Raw genomic sequence first — 14,010 nt, forward strand, 5'->3', positions numbered from 1 at the left:
ACTTAATATGTCAATTAAAAAACAAACCCTTTCTTCAGTTTTTGATGTTGGGCCCAGTATGTTTAGGATCTATTCAAATTAATAAATTAAATTTATAATGTGTCGTGTCAACCCTTTCAAGCAATGTGAAAAGACAGATGTTTAGATATATGTCTGTATGAAACAACGTTAGACACTTTTTCTTTAAAATTGCTTTTAATTTCCATGACTTAATTTACAAAGTCAAACGAAGTAAGTCAACTTTTAATTAAGCTTGCAATATTAATATATTTTTTTCTGACCACAATAAAATTGTGTATTTATTTAAAAACAGTTGCACGTAAATTAAATACAGTTTTTGCTGTGACACAATAACTTTATAAGTGTAACTGAAAAAAAAAAAACGTTTTGGTGCCCTGGTATATAAATTGTTCCCATTAATCAAACAGGAGTGCTTTGTCTTTTAAATGGAAAAGCACATATTTGATGATCAACTCGCTCCTTATTGGTAGTTATTTTAGCACATCACTGGACACCTTTTTGCATGTTAACTTTTATTCATTTTTGTGATTTTGGACAGCACTGCGCGAGAATGACTTTTATTTTGGTGTGGAGACGTGACGTCATAAGGCTGCCCCGCGCTCCTGCTTTTGTGATACAGCTTAAGAAAGGTTTGTCCCACCAGAGTCGCCAAAAAAAGAGAAAGGTTTGTGGTTTTAAGCGTTGAAAGGTTGTAAATCAATACGAACTGTTAAGCCAAATACTTAGGTTTTACTAGTTACGTAAACATACTCAAATATGATTGAATATAGTAGTGTAATGCTTTATCTAACATTGGAGAAAGTTTTTATTTTTTTGCTCGTGTGTGCGCAAAGTAGTGAGGGGGAGTCCGATTATTTTCAGCGAACCGATTCTTTCGGACAGTTAATTTCTATTGTCCAAATTCGCCCCTCATTCGACTCTTCGATTCACTCGCGCTCACAGCATCGCTCGCCATGTTTCAGTGCCGTTGGAGTTACAGGACTAATATATATGCTGGCATATTGATTTAAAGTCGGAAGAACTGTCAGGCATGTGTGAAAAAGAGTAACGTAACTTTAGTAAAGTGTGGATCAAGTCTTACTCAAGACTGTTTCGATCAATTCGTCCAATTTGGCGAACTGGCTCAAAAAAGAACCGGTTCAAAACATCGATTTGTTCACGAGCGGGGTCATGACTAGAGCAAAGCGCATCCAAGAGGAAAGATGCATCTCATTATGCTCCCCATATTCTGAATACGTTTATTGTAAACATTTGTAACGCTAGTGTTGAGAATTTCTGTCTAAGCAGCTCATTTGAAGCTATTAACTTTCTGTGACTTGACTCTTTCACTAATGCACAGAAGACTGAACAACGGAGCTGATTAGGATTTTATTAAAAAGTTTCTGTTAATTCTTCCCATCTTAATCAGGACAAAGTGTCCAAACACAGGAAATTTCTACTGAAGCAACTGAGATCTACTGAAAGATGGCTTTTATTAAAGAGGAGAGTGAAGATGTGAAGATGGAAGAAACATTCAGAGTCAAACAAGAAGACACTGAGAAACAAACAGGTTGGTTTTAATTCTCAAAGCTGGAGCCAGTCATTTGATCCTTATTAATATGAATGATATTTTTCAGAAGTTATATGAGAATTCTAATCGTTTGACATGGAGTCAGTGCCTCATGTGACATTGCTTAAATATCCAAACAGACAATCAAAAACAGTAATATCTATTACTTGACAATGCAACCGTATCAAACAAAATCTATTTTTTCCTCCATATTGCATAAAGAAAACCAAAGGGTAAGTGAATAACTACTCATTTGCAGTCTAAACCCCCCAGCCCCGACTCTTTAGTACAAATGTACTCAGCAATGCTTGTTTACTTGCATAAACCTCGCCCCCTCCAGACAGCAAAATTAATATATTTGAATGACTTTCGAACATTTACACATGTAGAATTTACCTGTGATATGTCAATTATTCACTGAGGAGAACATCTCAAATGTGTTAAACCTATTCACTGTGTGCCACGGTGGATTGATTTGATCTATGATCGACATAAAGAGCTCCTCGAGAATAAACGCACATATCAAATTACCTTAATTTACTGAACCTGGGTCAAATTGGTGAGATAGCATGTACTTAAATGCCATTCATGGAACCGCTTTAGATTGTACTTAAATGTCATTCATGGAACCGCTTTAGATTGTAAGGCTATTTCAAGTCAGGTTTTGGACTTCAATCCCAGCTTTTCTTAGCGAAATGTCACTCCATCTGAAAGCATGTGCTGGCGATTTACTACATATCACAGGAGCAGCTTTACAGACAAGATGCACAAAAAAATCGCATTGAATATTTTTCACAGCCCTACTTAGCCTCTTTTAACGAACAACCCTCTACATTGAATTAGTTTTTGCCTTTTTTTTGCCTTTATTATTTCACCAAAATGTAGGAAACCTAGCTTTGTATATTTTTTGCTTTTTCCTATTGAGAGCGAGGAGTCACGTGCCGATTTGGGTTGATTTGGGAGGGGTCTTAGCTGGTCGGCCATGATGGTAGGACACGTTATCGGTTGCCAGGGGCAACGCCTTCAGAATTTCACAGGCGCGACTAAACATTCCAGAGGTCTTTAATTTTTGTGCATTTATTATGTCGGCGGAACGGAGATGGATCTACGAATACGAGAAAGAAATGAATTAAGTAAAGCAATGCAGAAAGATAAGGTGAAAGAAAGGGGACGTTACAGGAACAAGCTCACACCAAGCACAATACACAATTGTCAATTTGGTCAAGAAGTGTCTGCTAAATGCAATGTGTAATTACAACACGCTAAAACGTGTGTGAATAAACTTACTTTGGCGAGTAGTAACGCAGTTTTCATCCCCTGGAGGCTTGTAGATGGACCCAGCCACAGCAGAAAGCCTCGTAACTTTCCAAAGACTTGTGGCTTTTAAACTCCTGAGACTGTGATATTGAGGGGAGGGGCTCTGTGCTATGACGACAACTCCTCATTCTCAATTGTATCAAGCTCATATTGAACAGTAACCCCAAAACTAAGGTACTGTATTTTCCAGACTATAAGTCAATTTTTTTTCATAGTTTGGCTGGCCCTGCGACTTACAGTCAGGTGCGACTTATTTATCAAAATTAATTTGACATGAACCAAGAGAAATGAACCAAGAGAAAACATTATGGTCTACAGCCGCGAGAGGGCGCTCTATGCTGCTCAGTGCTCCTGTAACCTCTCGCGGCTGTAGACCGTAATGTTTTCTCTTGGTTCTTCGTTCTAAATAAATGAGACTTATAGTCCAATGCGACTTACAAATGTTTTTTTTCTTCATCATGACGTATTTTTGGACTGATGCGATTTATACTTTGGTGTGATTTTATAGTCTGAAAAATACCCAAAATAACCTTAGAAAAGTAAACACTCATTTATAAAATAATTAAACAATCACCAACAAATAATCAAATTATGAGAAATAAAACAAATACAACAAAACAAACACATGAATCAAATAAAGAGGGTTTTTCATGTAGGACTAAACAGTAGATTTTTCTGATACATAAATACTGATATAAAATAACTTTACAAATATATTCAACCATTAGCGGTTACAGATAAATTGTTTTGATGTTCAAAACTTAAAATGATAAATACTGTTTTCAATTATTAAAAAAAATGAAAGGATAATTTAATCGAGAAATTAAAACAGCCAAAATGTGGTAGTAAGTCTCTGCTAAGTACCTTTATACCACAAGAAAAGCTTGTAGTCCAATAAATTTCGAACATTATTAACCTCCTGAGACCCTGCATCCTCTTGAGGACATTATATTTTAGTGAATTTCTCTTGAGACTATACATGCCACAAATTTAATAACTTTACCCTAATGTTGTTCCACAGTTTAAGATATTTTAGATTTAGTCCGAGAGCTCTCAGTCCCTCCATTAATACTTTGTGTACGGTCTACTGTCCATGTCCAGAAAGGTAAGAAAAACATCATCAAAGTAATCCATGTGACATCAGAGGGTCAGTTAGAATTTTTTGAAGCATCGAAAATACATTTTGGTCCAAAAATAGCAAAAACTACGACTTCATTCAGCATTGTCTTCTCTTCCGTGTCTGTTGAAATCAAAGCAGTTTGTGATAGCCGGTTCGCGAACGAATCATTCGATGTAACCGGATCTTTTTGAAACAGTTCACCAAATTGAACTGAATCGTTTTAATCTGTTCGCATCTCCAATACGCATTAATCCACAAATGACTTAAGCTGTTAACTTTTTTAATGTGGCTGACACTCCCTCTGTTCAAACCAACAAATATCCCGGAGTAATTCATGTACTCAAACAGTACACCGACTGTGAACTGCTGTGAAGAGATAACTGAAGATAACACATAAGTACTGAAGCACTGAATTAAGTTCTTTTTCACCTCTCTTTGACCAGGAATGGTTTAAATTAATTTGAATGTGTAATTTGGCAAAGACGAAACATGTATAAATGATAAACATTCACTCTATGATGATTGAAATTTAAGTTAATTTGGGAATCACATGGCTAAGGCCTGGTCCATAAGGATCACATATCAAGGATACAGGGCCCGTTTCCCCGCTAACGCTCACTCTTAGCGCGCTAAGAAGACTCGAAAGATATATCTTACCAAAGTTGTTTGTTCCTAAGTGTGTTCCCTGAAGTGTCCCTTAGGAAGCTTCTTAACACGCTGCCTCTTACGTCCCACGTTACAAGGGCGCTTTCCAGAGTGAGGGTGCTTAATTAGTTGGCATCGATTGCTCATGAATCGATTTTCCACTTCACGCGAAGGTGCATTACAGTGTTAGGAAAGACAACACGTTCTATGCAAATGAAACGTTCCTCAAATTATTCCAGTAACATTTATTTTAAAATAGTTTGTTATCAGTAAATAGACTATGAATTAAATTATCAAGTTGTCAGTAATATGTTCACACGATATTCACACAAATATGTTGTGACGGTTAGACGAACGGGTATCCCTCGCTAATCTTTCACCCTCCTTATCCCGTTTTGCCACTTGTGCCACTTCTTGACATGGGTTTAACGACTTATAAAAATGATGTAATACACTTTTATATTAATGGTAAGGTACTTTATAATCAGTATTGATTGGCAAGCAGCTGCAGTTACTTCTGTTTAATGCGGTATTGATTGCCATAGGTTGCTTTTTATTGAAAACAGTAACCAATCTACAATGTACAGATAGAGAGAGATACAGAATATGATGGGGAAGCAACGTAAAAAAAAAAGGGCACCAAGCTTCTCGTCAGAGGAACTTGAAGATTTGCTGGACCTTGCCACCAGGTCGGAGATCACACCCCTATGGTCCACTATAACCTGCACGTTTATGGCTGCGTATCCTTTTCGTGATATGTACGCCTGATCAATCAAGGTCAAGGTAGCATTTATTGTATCCCTTAGGAGAAATGTGTTTTAGATTAGGGAAACTGCTGCCACATCAATAAATAACAACATATAAAATGAAAGAGTAAAACACATTTCAATTCCAAAAACCTACATCATAAAAACAGTACATATATCATATACCAATACACAACACAAATCTCTATTACCATTTATTTATCTTTATCTTCCTGCATTTGCTCATTAATTAATTTAATAGACAATGGTAAAAATGAATATTTATATTGGTTATACTTGCATAATATAACACTGTATATCCGTCCAGAATTCATCAGTGTGTACTCAGGATACAACAGATGCGAGGTATCTAATAAAATCTTGTTGGCCTGCTGGGTGATAACAAAGCTCAAAAATATCCTGTAAAGAGCTAATTGTCTGTGTCCCCATGATTTTTCCTGCCAGTGGCCGGTGCCGTCTTTGAATCAATACAAGATAAAAAAGCCAAATTTAGATTAAATTCAAATAGAGCCAAATTGTTTGCCAGATTTTAATTATCAAAAGTGATTGCCAATTTAAACGGTTTAATGACATTACGAAATAGCCTACGCCAGTGGTTCCCAACCTTTTTCAACTCGCGGCCCACACAACCAAACTCATGAGAGGTTAAGGAATAGGTTAAGAACTGCTTAGCGATAAGAAAGTTTTGGGGAACGGGGCCCAGATCTTTTAATGGTTTCTTTTATCCAGGTGGATATACACAAAATCCAAGCACAATTTTACCTAGGAAACTCGTATTTACTGCAATTCTGATGCCATGTAAAAAGCAGCGTTAATATGGAACATGACTTAGATGTCCTAAATACGGGATGGTTCTGTATTACACTGCTCCAAACAATTAAGGCAACACCTAATCACAGTACAGCACCAAGTCAGTTTAATGTTAGGGATATCAATCTGTCCAATTAAGAAGCATAGGTGATTGTGAATCAGGTGCCCTGGAGAAGCAACCGCTAGACAACACCCAAAAAAGGGAATGATTTTGCAGGTGTTGGCAACAGACCGTTGTTGACAATTATTCTTCCTGACTGATTTGTCTTTAGTTTTATGTTTTGTTTGGGTCCTTGTCACTTGTCTGTAGCATGATGCAGTTCTTGTATCCCAAAATGTTTGCTCGTGCAATCCAGCTCCTCCAGGATAGCTGTCGCTATCTCCATATGTGCTGTCGCAAGGATGTTTGATGTGTCTCCCAACACAGTTTCAAGAGCATGAATGAGATACCGAGAGATAGGCTGTTAACCAATGAGATCTAGACAGGGAGGCAAAAGGGTAACAACCCAACAGCAGGACCGGTATCTGTTCCTTTGTGCAAGAAGGAACAGGAGGAGCACTGCTAGAGCCCTGCAAAATGATCTCCAGTAGGCTACTGGTGTGCATGTTTCTGACTAAATTGTCAGGGATAAACTGTCAAAAACATACTTAATAAGCGTGCCATGAGGGCTCAGCATCCTCTAGTGGGACCTTTGCTCACAGCTCAGCACTGTTACAGCTTGATTGGCTTTTGCCAGAGAACACCAAAGCAGGTTCACACTGAGCACATGTGACAAAATCTGGAGATGCATGGGCAATGTTATGCTGCATGCAGCATAGTCGTTCTAGCCCATGGTGCCTTTACTGCTGTTTGGTACTGCAATGAAACCCTCCGAGCCATTGTCAGACCATATGCTGGTGCAGTGGGTCCTGGTTTCCACCTGGTGCCTGATAGTGTTTGTCCTAGTGAGGCAAGAGTGTATGGACAAGCTTTAGATGACAAAGGTATTGATGTCAATTACTGGACCTCTCGTTCTCCAGACCTGAATCTATTTGAGAATCTCTGGGATATTATCAGAGCATCCACAGCCGTCAAGTAGCACAACAGACTCTTCAGGATCTCACTGATGTCCTGATCCAGGTATTGGCCAGATATTGTGGAGAGTGCATATAGATAGGTATGTGGGGGCCATACACTCTACTGACTTCTATTATGTGTAGCTGTGATGAACTTCATGCAAGTTGGATCAGCTTGTAACTTAAGTTTTTACACCGAGGGCTGATTTTGGTTCCCCTTAACTTATCACTTAATATTTATCCTTAAAAATTATAAAATGTTTATAAATAAAGGTTTTCAAATAATTTTTAGAATTGAAAATTGCAGTCATTGAGAATCAATATGTGATTTAAGTGTTCCCTTAATTTTTTTTTGAGCAATGTGTATGGAACAATTGTAGTTTTGTGCCATTAAACCAGGATTAACTTGTATTTGTCTTCTTTCACCTTAGACCTGATGGCACTGAAAGAAGAGAGTCAAAACCTGAATGAAAAAGAGAAAAATCTGAGTGATGAGAAGCATCAGGATTTCATAACTGAAGAAAAATCTTTCAGTTGCACACAGTCAAAAACGATTTCCGTTCGAAAAAAAGCTCAGAAAACAGGATCTGGGAAGTTCATCTGCAAACAGTGTGGAAAAAGTTTCATTCTAAAAGCATCTCTTAAAGTACATGAATTTATCCACACTGGAGAAAAGCCTTTCACCTGCCCTCAGTGTGGTAAGGGTTTTTCACAAAGATCAGCATTGTATCCCCACATGAGGAGTCACACTGGAGAGAAGCCTTTCACATGCCAGCAATGTGGACAAAGCTTCAGTGGAAGAGGAAACCTTCAGGTTCACATGAGACTTCACACTGGAGAAAAGCCTTTCACCTGCCAACAGTGTGGAAAAGGTTTCAGTCAAAATGAAACCCTTAAAGTCCATATGAGCATTCACACTGGAGAAAAGCCTTTCACCTGCCAACAGTGTGGGAAAGGTTATACTCAAAGGAATAACCTTCGAATCCACATGAGAAGTCATTCTGGAGAGAAGCCTTTTCCCTGCCAACAGTGTGGAAAAAGTTTCACTGTAAAAGAAAATCTTAAAATACATGAAAGAATTCACACTGAAGAGAAGCCTTACATATGCTTTCAGTGTGGTAAGGGTTTTTCACAAAGATCAGCATTGTATCCCCACATGAGAACTCACACTGGAGAGAAGCCTTTCACATGCCAGCAATGTGGACAAAGTTTTACTTATAGCAGAATCTTTAAGGATCACCTGAGAATTCACACTGGAGAGAAGAAGCCTTTCAAATGCCAACAGTGTGGAAAAGGTTTCTCTCAAAAGAGCTACATTAAATACCACATGAGAGTTCACACTAGAGAGAAGAGCCTTCTCAGCTGCCACCAATGTGAGAGAAGTTTCCCTAATAATGGGAGTCTTACAGTCCACATGAAAACTCACAACAGAGAGAACGTGTTCACATGCCAGCAGTGTGGAAAAACGTTCTTTCGAAAATCTAATCTTAAAAGCCATATGAAAGTTCACACCGAAGAAAAACCTTTCATCTGAAAAAACATTGTATGAATCATGTCTAATTGGAGAGAAGCCTTTCATGTGCCATCCATCACTGTTCAATCACAGCAAACCTTAGGCTACATTTTACTCGACACCATGTGGTCAAAAATGTAAAAAAAAGTTTTACGTGTACACAACAACCTTTTCAAAATGATTCGCTGTCACTAGGGGTGCTCTGATCACGATCGGCCGATCGTTATGTGCATCTCATCAGTAAAGCCGGTTCTCTAATCAGCGGTTTATTCCATCAGGTGAGTGATTTCACATATAGAAGATGTTACTACACAGAGCCGTTGTTAATAGAGAAGATGCGCAAATCCACTTCATTTTCACCGTTTTTTTTTGGTGCATCTTCTCAGTTAACAACGGCTCTGTGTAGTAACAGCTGCTCTATGTGAAATCACGCACCTGATGCAATTAACTGCTGATTAGATAACCGGCTTTACTGACGAGATGCGCATTAACGATCGGCTGATCGTGATCGGAGCACCCCTAGCTGTCAACTTGTTAGAAATACAGGTTTTAAATGAATTTGAAAAAGCAAATGAATTTAATAACTTTTATAATCATTTTGAATTGACGGGAAATGGTAGCATTGATGAATGTAGAGATTTGCTTAGTTCAGTAATATGTGATTATACAAAGGATAGAATTATGGTGATAGACCTTAGTGCTGTTGCTAAAATCTTTAAAAGGCCACATGTCAAAAAGTCCAGTGGTCCAGATGGTATTTCAGCTTTTTTACTTAAAACATTTGCTGATGAATTATCTCTAGCCTGGAGACCACTATTTCAATGATCACTCGACACTGGAATTATTCCTACAATATGGAAAAAAGCAGTCATTATCTCTGTTCCATATATATTGTTAATGGAGATGATGATTTTGCAATTATACTGTCTTGATTAATGCTTAAGTTGTTATAAACAGATGTACTGTAACCTAAGTAGTAATAATGCTTTTGCTTAAGTACAAAGATGTAACCCTGTGATTAATGCTATATGGAAAATGTATTGTGTAACTTCACTAACATTAAGAAAACTGCTTACTTGCATGAAATGTATGTAGTGACTGATTTAGAGTAGAAACAACTAGAATTAAAAGTTAGTGAACTAACTTTGATGTTGGCTTGGCCATCTTGGCCATGGAGCAAAAGAGCCAAAGTACTTGTGTGCCCAACATTGAGTTGCCCCGCTGCAAAATTAATACAAATAATAATGCCATAAAAAAATACACCTGCAACAGTCTTTTTCCATGCTCCCTTGCTGTTTTCTTTTTTTAATAAAAAGCCTGGGCTATGATAACAGCTATGACAGGGTTGTCTAGCTGGATGTGAAATAAGTCATGCCTATTTTTCTCGTGTATGTATTTCACAGTCCTGCCACCGTCGCGTTGTGGGCAACGACACACAAGATTACTGAAACAATGCATTTTAAATCAAGGAGATCATAAGGGGTCCAAGCACAATGGTTTGTATAGATGATGCAGTTACACACTGTTTAAAATTGTTTAATTTGTACTGTATGTTCATTCTATTTATTTATTTGTGCTATTTACATAATGTTTACATTTTTTAAGTTTGTTTTTGTTAATGTAAAATAGCACTGCATAGTCTTCACTGTAAGATAAAATACACAATCAAACCAAAATGTATTCAGACACCTTCAACATTTCTCACATAATCACAGTTTATTTGCTGTAGTTTAGAAACTGGTAATAATATATGACAATAACTCAGAACAAATTCATCTTGATAATTTCGGATAACTTTGATAAAAAGATATGTAATGGAATCAACCAAAACTTCAGACTGTCAGTATGACAATATTTACACAACTATCAATACTTTGTTGAACAGTTACCAAGCAAGAAATGCTTAATTTGGTTCAGTCTGTGGTGTGAAAAGGTTGCATTAACAATTAAAGAAAGAAACACTTAAGCAAAACATGGGCAGGTCCTTAATTGTTATTTTTTTAAATCAATTTCACTGGTAGCCTACTGTATGAAGAATTAGTGGGTATAATATTTCACAGATCACTATTTTGCCATACTCACTTACATAAATGAACTAGTGGCCTGCACCCACTAGTAAAACAATTCTATCTGATTTTTGGATTGACTTTGGATAAATTCTTGTACTACAAGGTAATTCAGTCAAGAGCAGTGAGTGATTTACTTTCATTTTCATACATTAAAGACTCTGACAGCAGAGCTAGTAAATTAGGCGCGGTCCCTTTAAGAGACAAACGCATCCATTATGATGATACACATCCGATTTTTTTTTTTGCAGATCTTTACTTTCACTTAAGACATAACCACATACTTATTCGAACACACTTTCCAACACGGGTATTTCGACATATTTTGTATGTATTTGTTGTCGGTACAAAAGCAAGAAGACTTTGAGACGCGTCTCTGCTTGCTCCCTGAACAACACCGCGCTGATGAATTGAGCTCTTTCGCCTTTCGCTCTTTTTTCTGTTTATTTAAACTGCGATTTGAATTTGTTCGTTCAGGTCCAGGAGAAAGTGAACGTCCTGAACGACAGCTCTGTTCAGTGTTGCTGTCCCTGTCCGCGATACGCGCGGCTCTCTCTCGTGCACACGCGCCATCAGCTGCTCAGTTCAGTTTCCCGCAGCGCTGGGCTGAAGCCAACTTGATGTGTTGAATGCTCGGAGCACGTTATAAAACGTATTCTTAAAATACACATTTCTGTTTTAATAAATGGTCATATTAAATCATAGCATAACACATAAGTAGGTACAAAAATAATCAGTGATGCATGCGACCCTTTTGGTCTCAGTGTAGCTCCCTGCTTTACCATGTTATGCAACGCTGAGCAATTGCTGCGACGTTAAGCCTGACAGAGAAATCTCACAAGCACATATAAACACTCATTTTCATATTTGTAATATATTCTTCTAATTGTTTTGTGCCGTTTCGCTGCAGTGTTTTAATGTGAAAGGCTGTAAATGTGTACTTCAAGTGTTCAGAGAAATACATCGCGAGCTCACTGTGACGTTCAGCATGATGATTCAGTTAGAAACCAGCTAAGACCAGCGTGACAGTAGCCAAAACTACTTTAAAACCATATAATATATTATTCAAATTGTTTTGTGCCGTTTCGCTGCAGTGTTTTAATGTGAAAGGCTGTAAATTCTCTGTGGACTTCAAGTGTTCAGAGAAATACATCGCCAGCTCGCGAGCAGTTGGCTGCCGCGAATATATAATGTTATTACTTTAAACAGTTCAGAAACATCTGAATTTAGCTCTTGGTGTGTTCTAACGTGTGGATTGCGTGTAATCGCGTTTTTAAAAGGTCTTAAATAAGAATGAATTCGCTAGTTGTCGGCTCCGTGTAGACAGCCTGGGCTGAGCAGCAGTATTTTTAACCAGTTTAAAAGTGAAACGAAACCCGACTCCGCCCCTAAATGTCATTGCAACTGTAGGCAATTTTTTATTTTTTTTTTACATTTAAAAATTAATAAAAAAAAAACTTTAAGTCTCATCACTCTGAAAAGATATAGCACACACCACCGCTCTATCCCGCAGGTGTCTGCCAAGTTTGGGGCTTGTGGCTTTAAAGCCCTAGGAGGAGTAGCGTTCAGAATTTTTTTCTCAGAAGAATAATAATAAAAAAAATAATAAAAATAAGTTTAAATAGCATAACAGTATGTTGGCTTGTTGCCAAGCCAACATAACTAGAATTAAAAGTTAGTGAACTAACTTTGATGTTGGCTTGGCCATCTTGGCCATGGAGCAAAAGAGCCAAAGTACTTGTGTGCCCAACATTGAGTTGCCCCGCTGCAAAATTAATACACATAATAATGCCATAAAAAAATACACCTGCAACAGTCTTTTTCCATGCTCCCTTGCTGTTTTCTTTTTTTAATAAAAAGCCTGGGCTATGATAACAGCTATGACAGGGTTGTCTAGCTGGATGTGAAATAAGTCATGCCTATTTTTCTCGTGTATGTATTTCACAGTCCTGCCACCGTCGCGTTGTGGGCAACGACACACAAGATTACTGAAACAATGCATTTTAAATCAAGGAGATCATAAGGGGTCCAAGCACAATGGTTTGTATAGATGATGCAGTTACACACTGTTTAAAATTGTTTAATTTGTACTGTATGTTCATTCTATTTATTTATTTGTGCTATTTACATAATGTTTACATTTTTTTAAGTTTGTTTTTGTTAATGTAAAATAGCACTGCATAGTCTTCACTGTAAGATAAAATACAAAATCAAACCAAAATGTATTCAGACACCTTCAACATTTCTCACATAATCACAGTTTATTTGCTGTAGTTTTGAAACTGGTAATAATATATGACAATAACTCAGAACAAATTCATCTTGATAATTTCGGATAACTTTGATAAAAAGATATGTAATGGAATCAACCAAAACTTCAGACTGTCAGTATGACAATATTTACACAACTATCAATACTTTGTTGAACAGTTACCAAGCAAGAAATGCTTAATTTGGTTCAGTCTGTGGTGTGAAAAGGTTTTATTAACAATTAAAGAAAGAAACACTTAAGCAAAACATGGGCAGGTCCTTAATTATTATTTTTTTAAATCAATTTCACTGGTAGCCTACTGTATGAAGAATTAGTGGGTATAATATTTCACAGATCACTATTTTGCCATACTCACTTACATAAATGAACTAGTGGCCTGCACCCACTAGTAAAACAATTCTATCTGATTTTTGGATTGACTTTGGAAAAATTATTGTACTACAAGGTAATTCAGTCAAGAGCAGTGAGTGATTTACTTTCATTTTCATACATTAAAGACTCTGACAGCAGAGCTAGTAAATTAGGCGCGGTCCCTTTAAGAGACAAACGCATCCATTATGATGATACACATCCAATTTTTTTTTTGCAAATCTTTACTTTCACTTAAGACATAACCACATACTTATTCGAACACACTTTCCAACACGGGTATTTCGACATATTTTGTATGTATTTGTTGTCGGTACAAAAGCAAGAAGACTTTGAGACGCGTCTCTGCTTGCTCCCTGAACAACACCGCGCTGCTGAATTGAGCTCTTTTGCTTTTCGCTCTTTTTTCTGTTTATTTAAACTGCGATTTGAATTTGTTCGTTCAGGTCCAGGAGGAAGTGAACGTCCTGAACGACAGCTCTGTTCAGTGTTGCTGTCCCTGTCC

General features: G+C 37.3%; 1 protein-coding gene across 4 annotated transcripts; it reads left to right on the forward strand.

Moving 5' to 3' along the window:
* The first annotated feature begins 588 nt into the window (after window positions 1–588).
* On the forward strand, window positions 589–9,949 carry LOC113048407 (gastrula zinc finger protein XlCGF8.2DB-like). 4 transcript variants are annotated; one of them, XM_026210198.1, is made up of 3 exons: window positions 589–685; window positions 1,437–1,570; window positions 7,717–9,949. In XM_026210198.1, exons 2-3 carry the CDS (start codon window positions 1,486–1,488, stop codon window positions 8,817–8,819), a joined length of 1,188 nt encoding a protein of 395 aa, XP_026065983.1. In that variant the 5' UTR covers window positions 589–685; window positions 1,437–1,485; the 3' UTR covers window positions 8,820–9,949. The 4 variants fall into 4 exon arrangements, with proteins under 4 accessions (XP_026065983.1, XP_026065982.1, XP_026065985.1 ...); XM_026210197.1 differs by having other exon boundaries at window positions 616–685; window positions 1,430–1,570; XM_026210200.1 differs by lacking the exons at window positions 589–685; window positions 1,437–1,570 and adding an exon at window positions 7,260–7,349.
* The last annotated feature ends 4,061 nt before the right edge of the window (window positions 9,950–14,010 follow it).

This window comes from Carassius auratus, chromosome 29, assembly GCF_003368295.1.
Source record: "Carassius auratus strain Wakin chromosome 29, ASM336829v1, whole genome shotgun sequence".
In the NCBI taxonomy this organism is placed as follows: Eukaryota; Metazoa; Chordata; class Actinopteri; order Cypriniformes; family Cyprinidae; genus Carassius; species Carassius auratus.

What these genes read in the sequence shown, in the direction of transcription:
- LOC113048407 (XM_026210198.1), top strand. Translation starts at nt 1,486, where the DNA reads ATGGCTTTTATTAAAGAGGAGAGTGAAGATGTGAAGATGGAAGAAACA. An exon ending in AGACACTGAGAAACAAACAG is followed by an intron (nt 1,571 to 7,716) that starts GTTGGTTTTAAT and finishes CTTTCACCTTAG; the next exon opens with ACCTGATGGCACTGAAAGAA.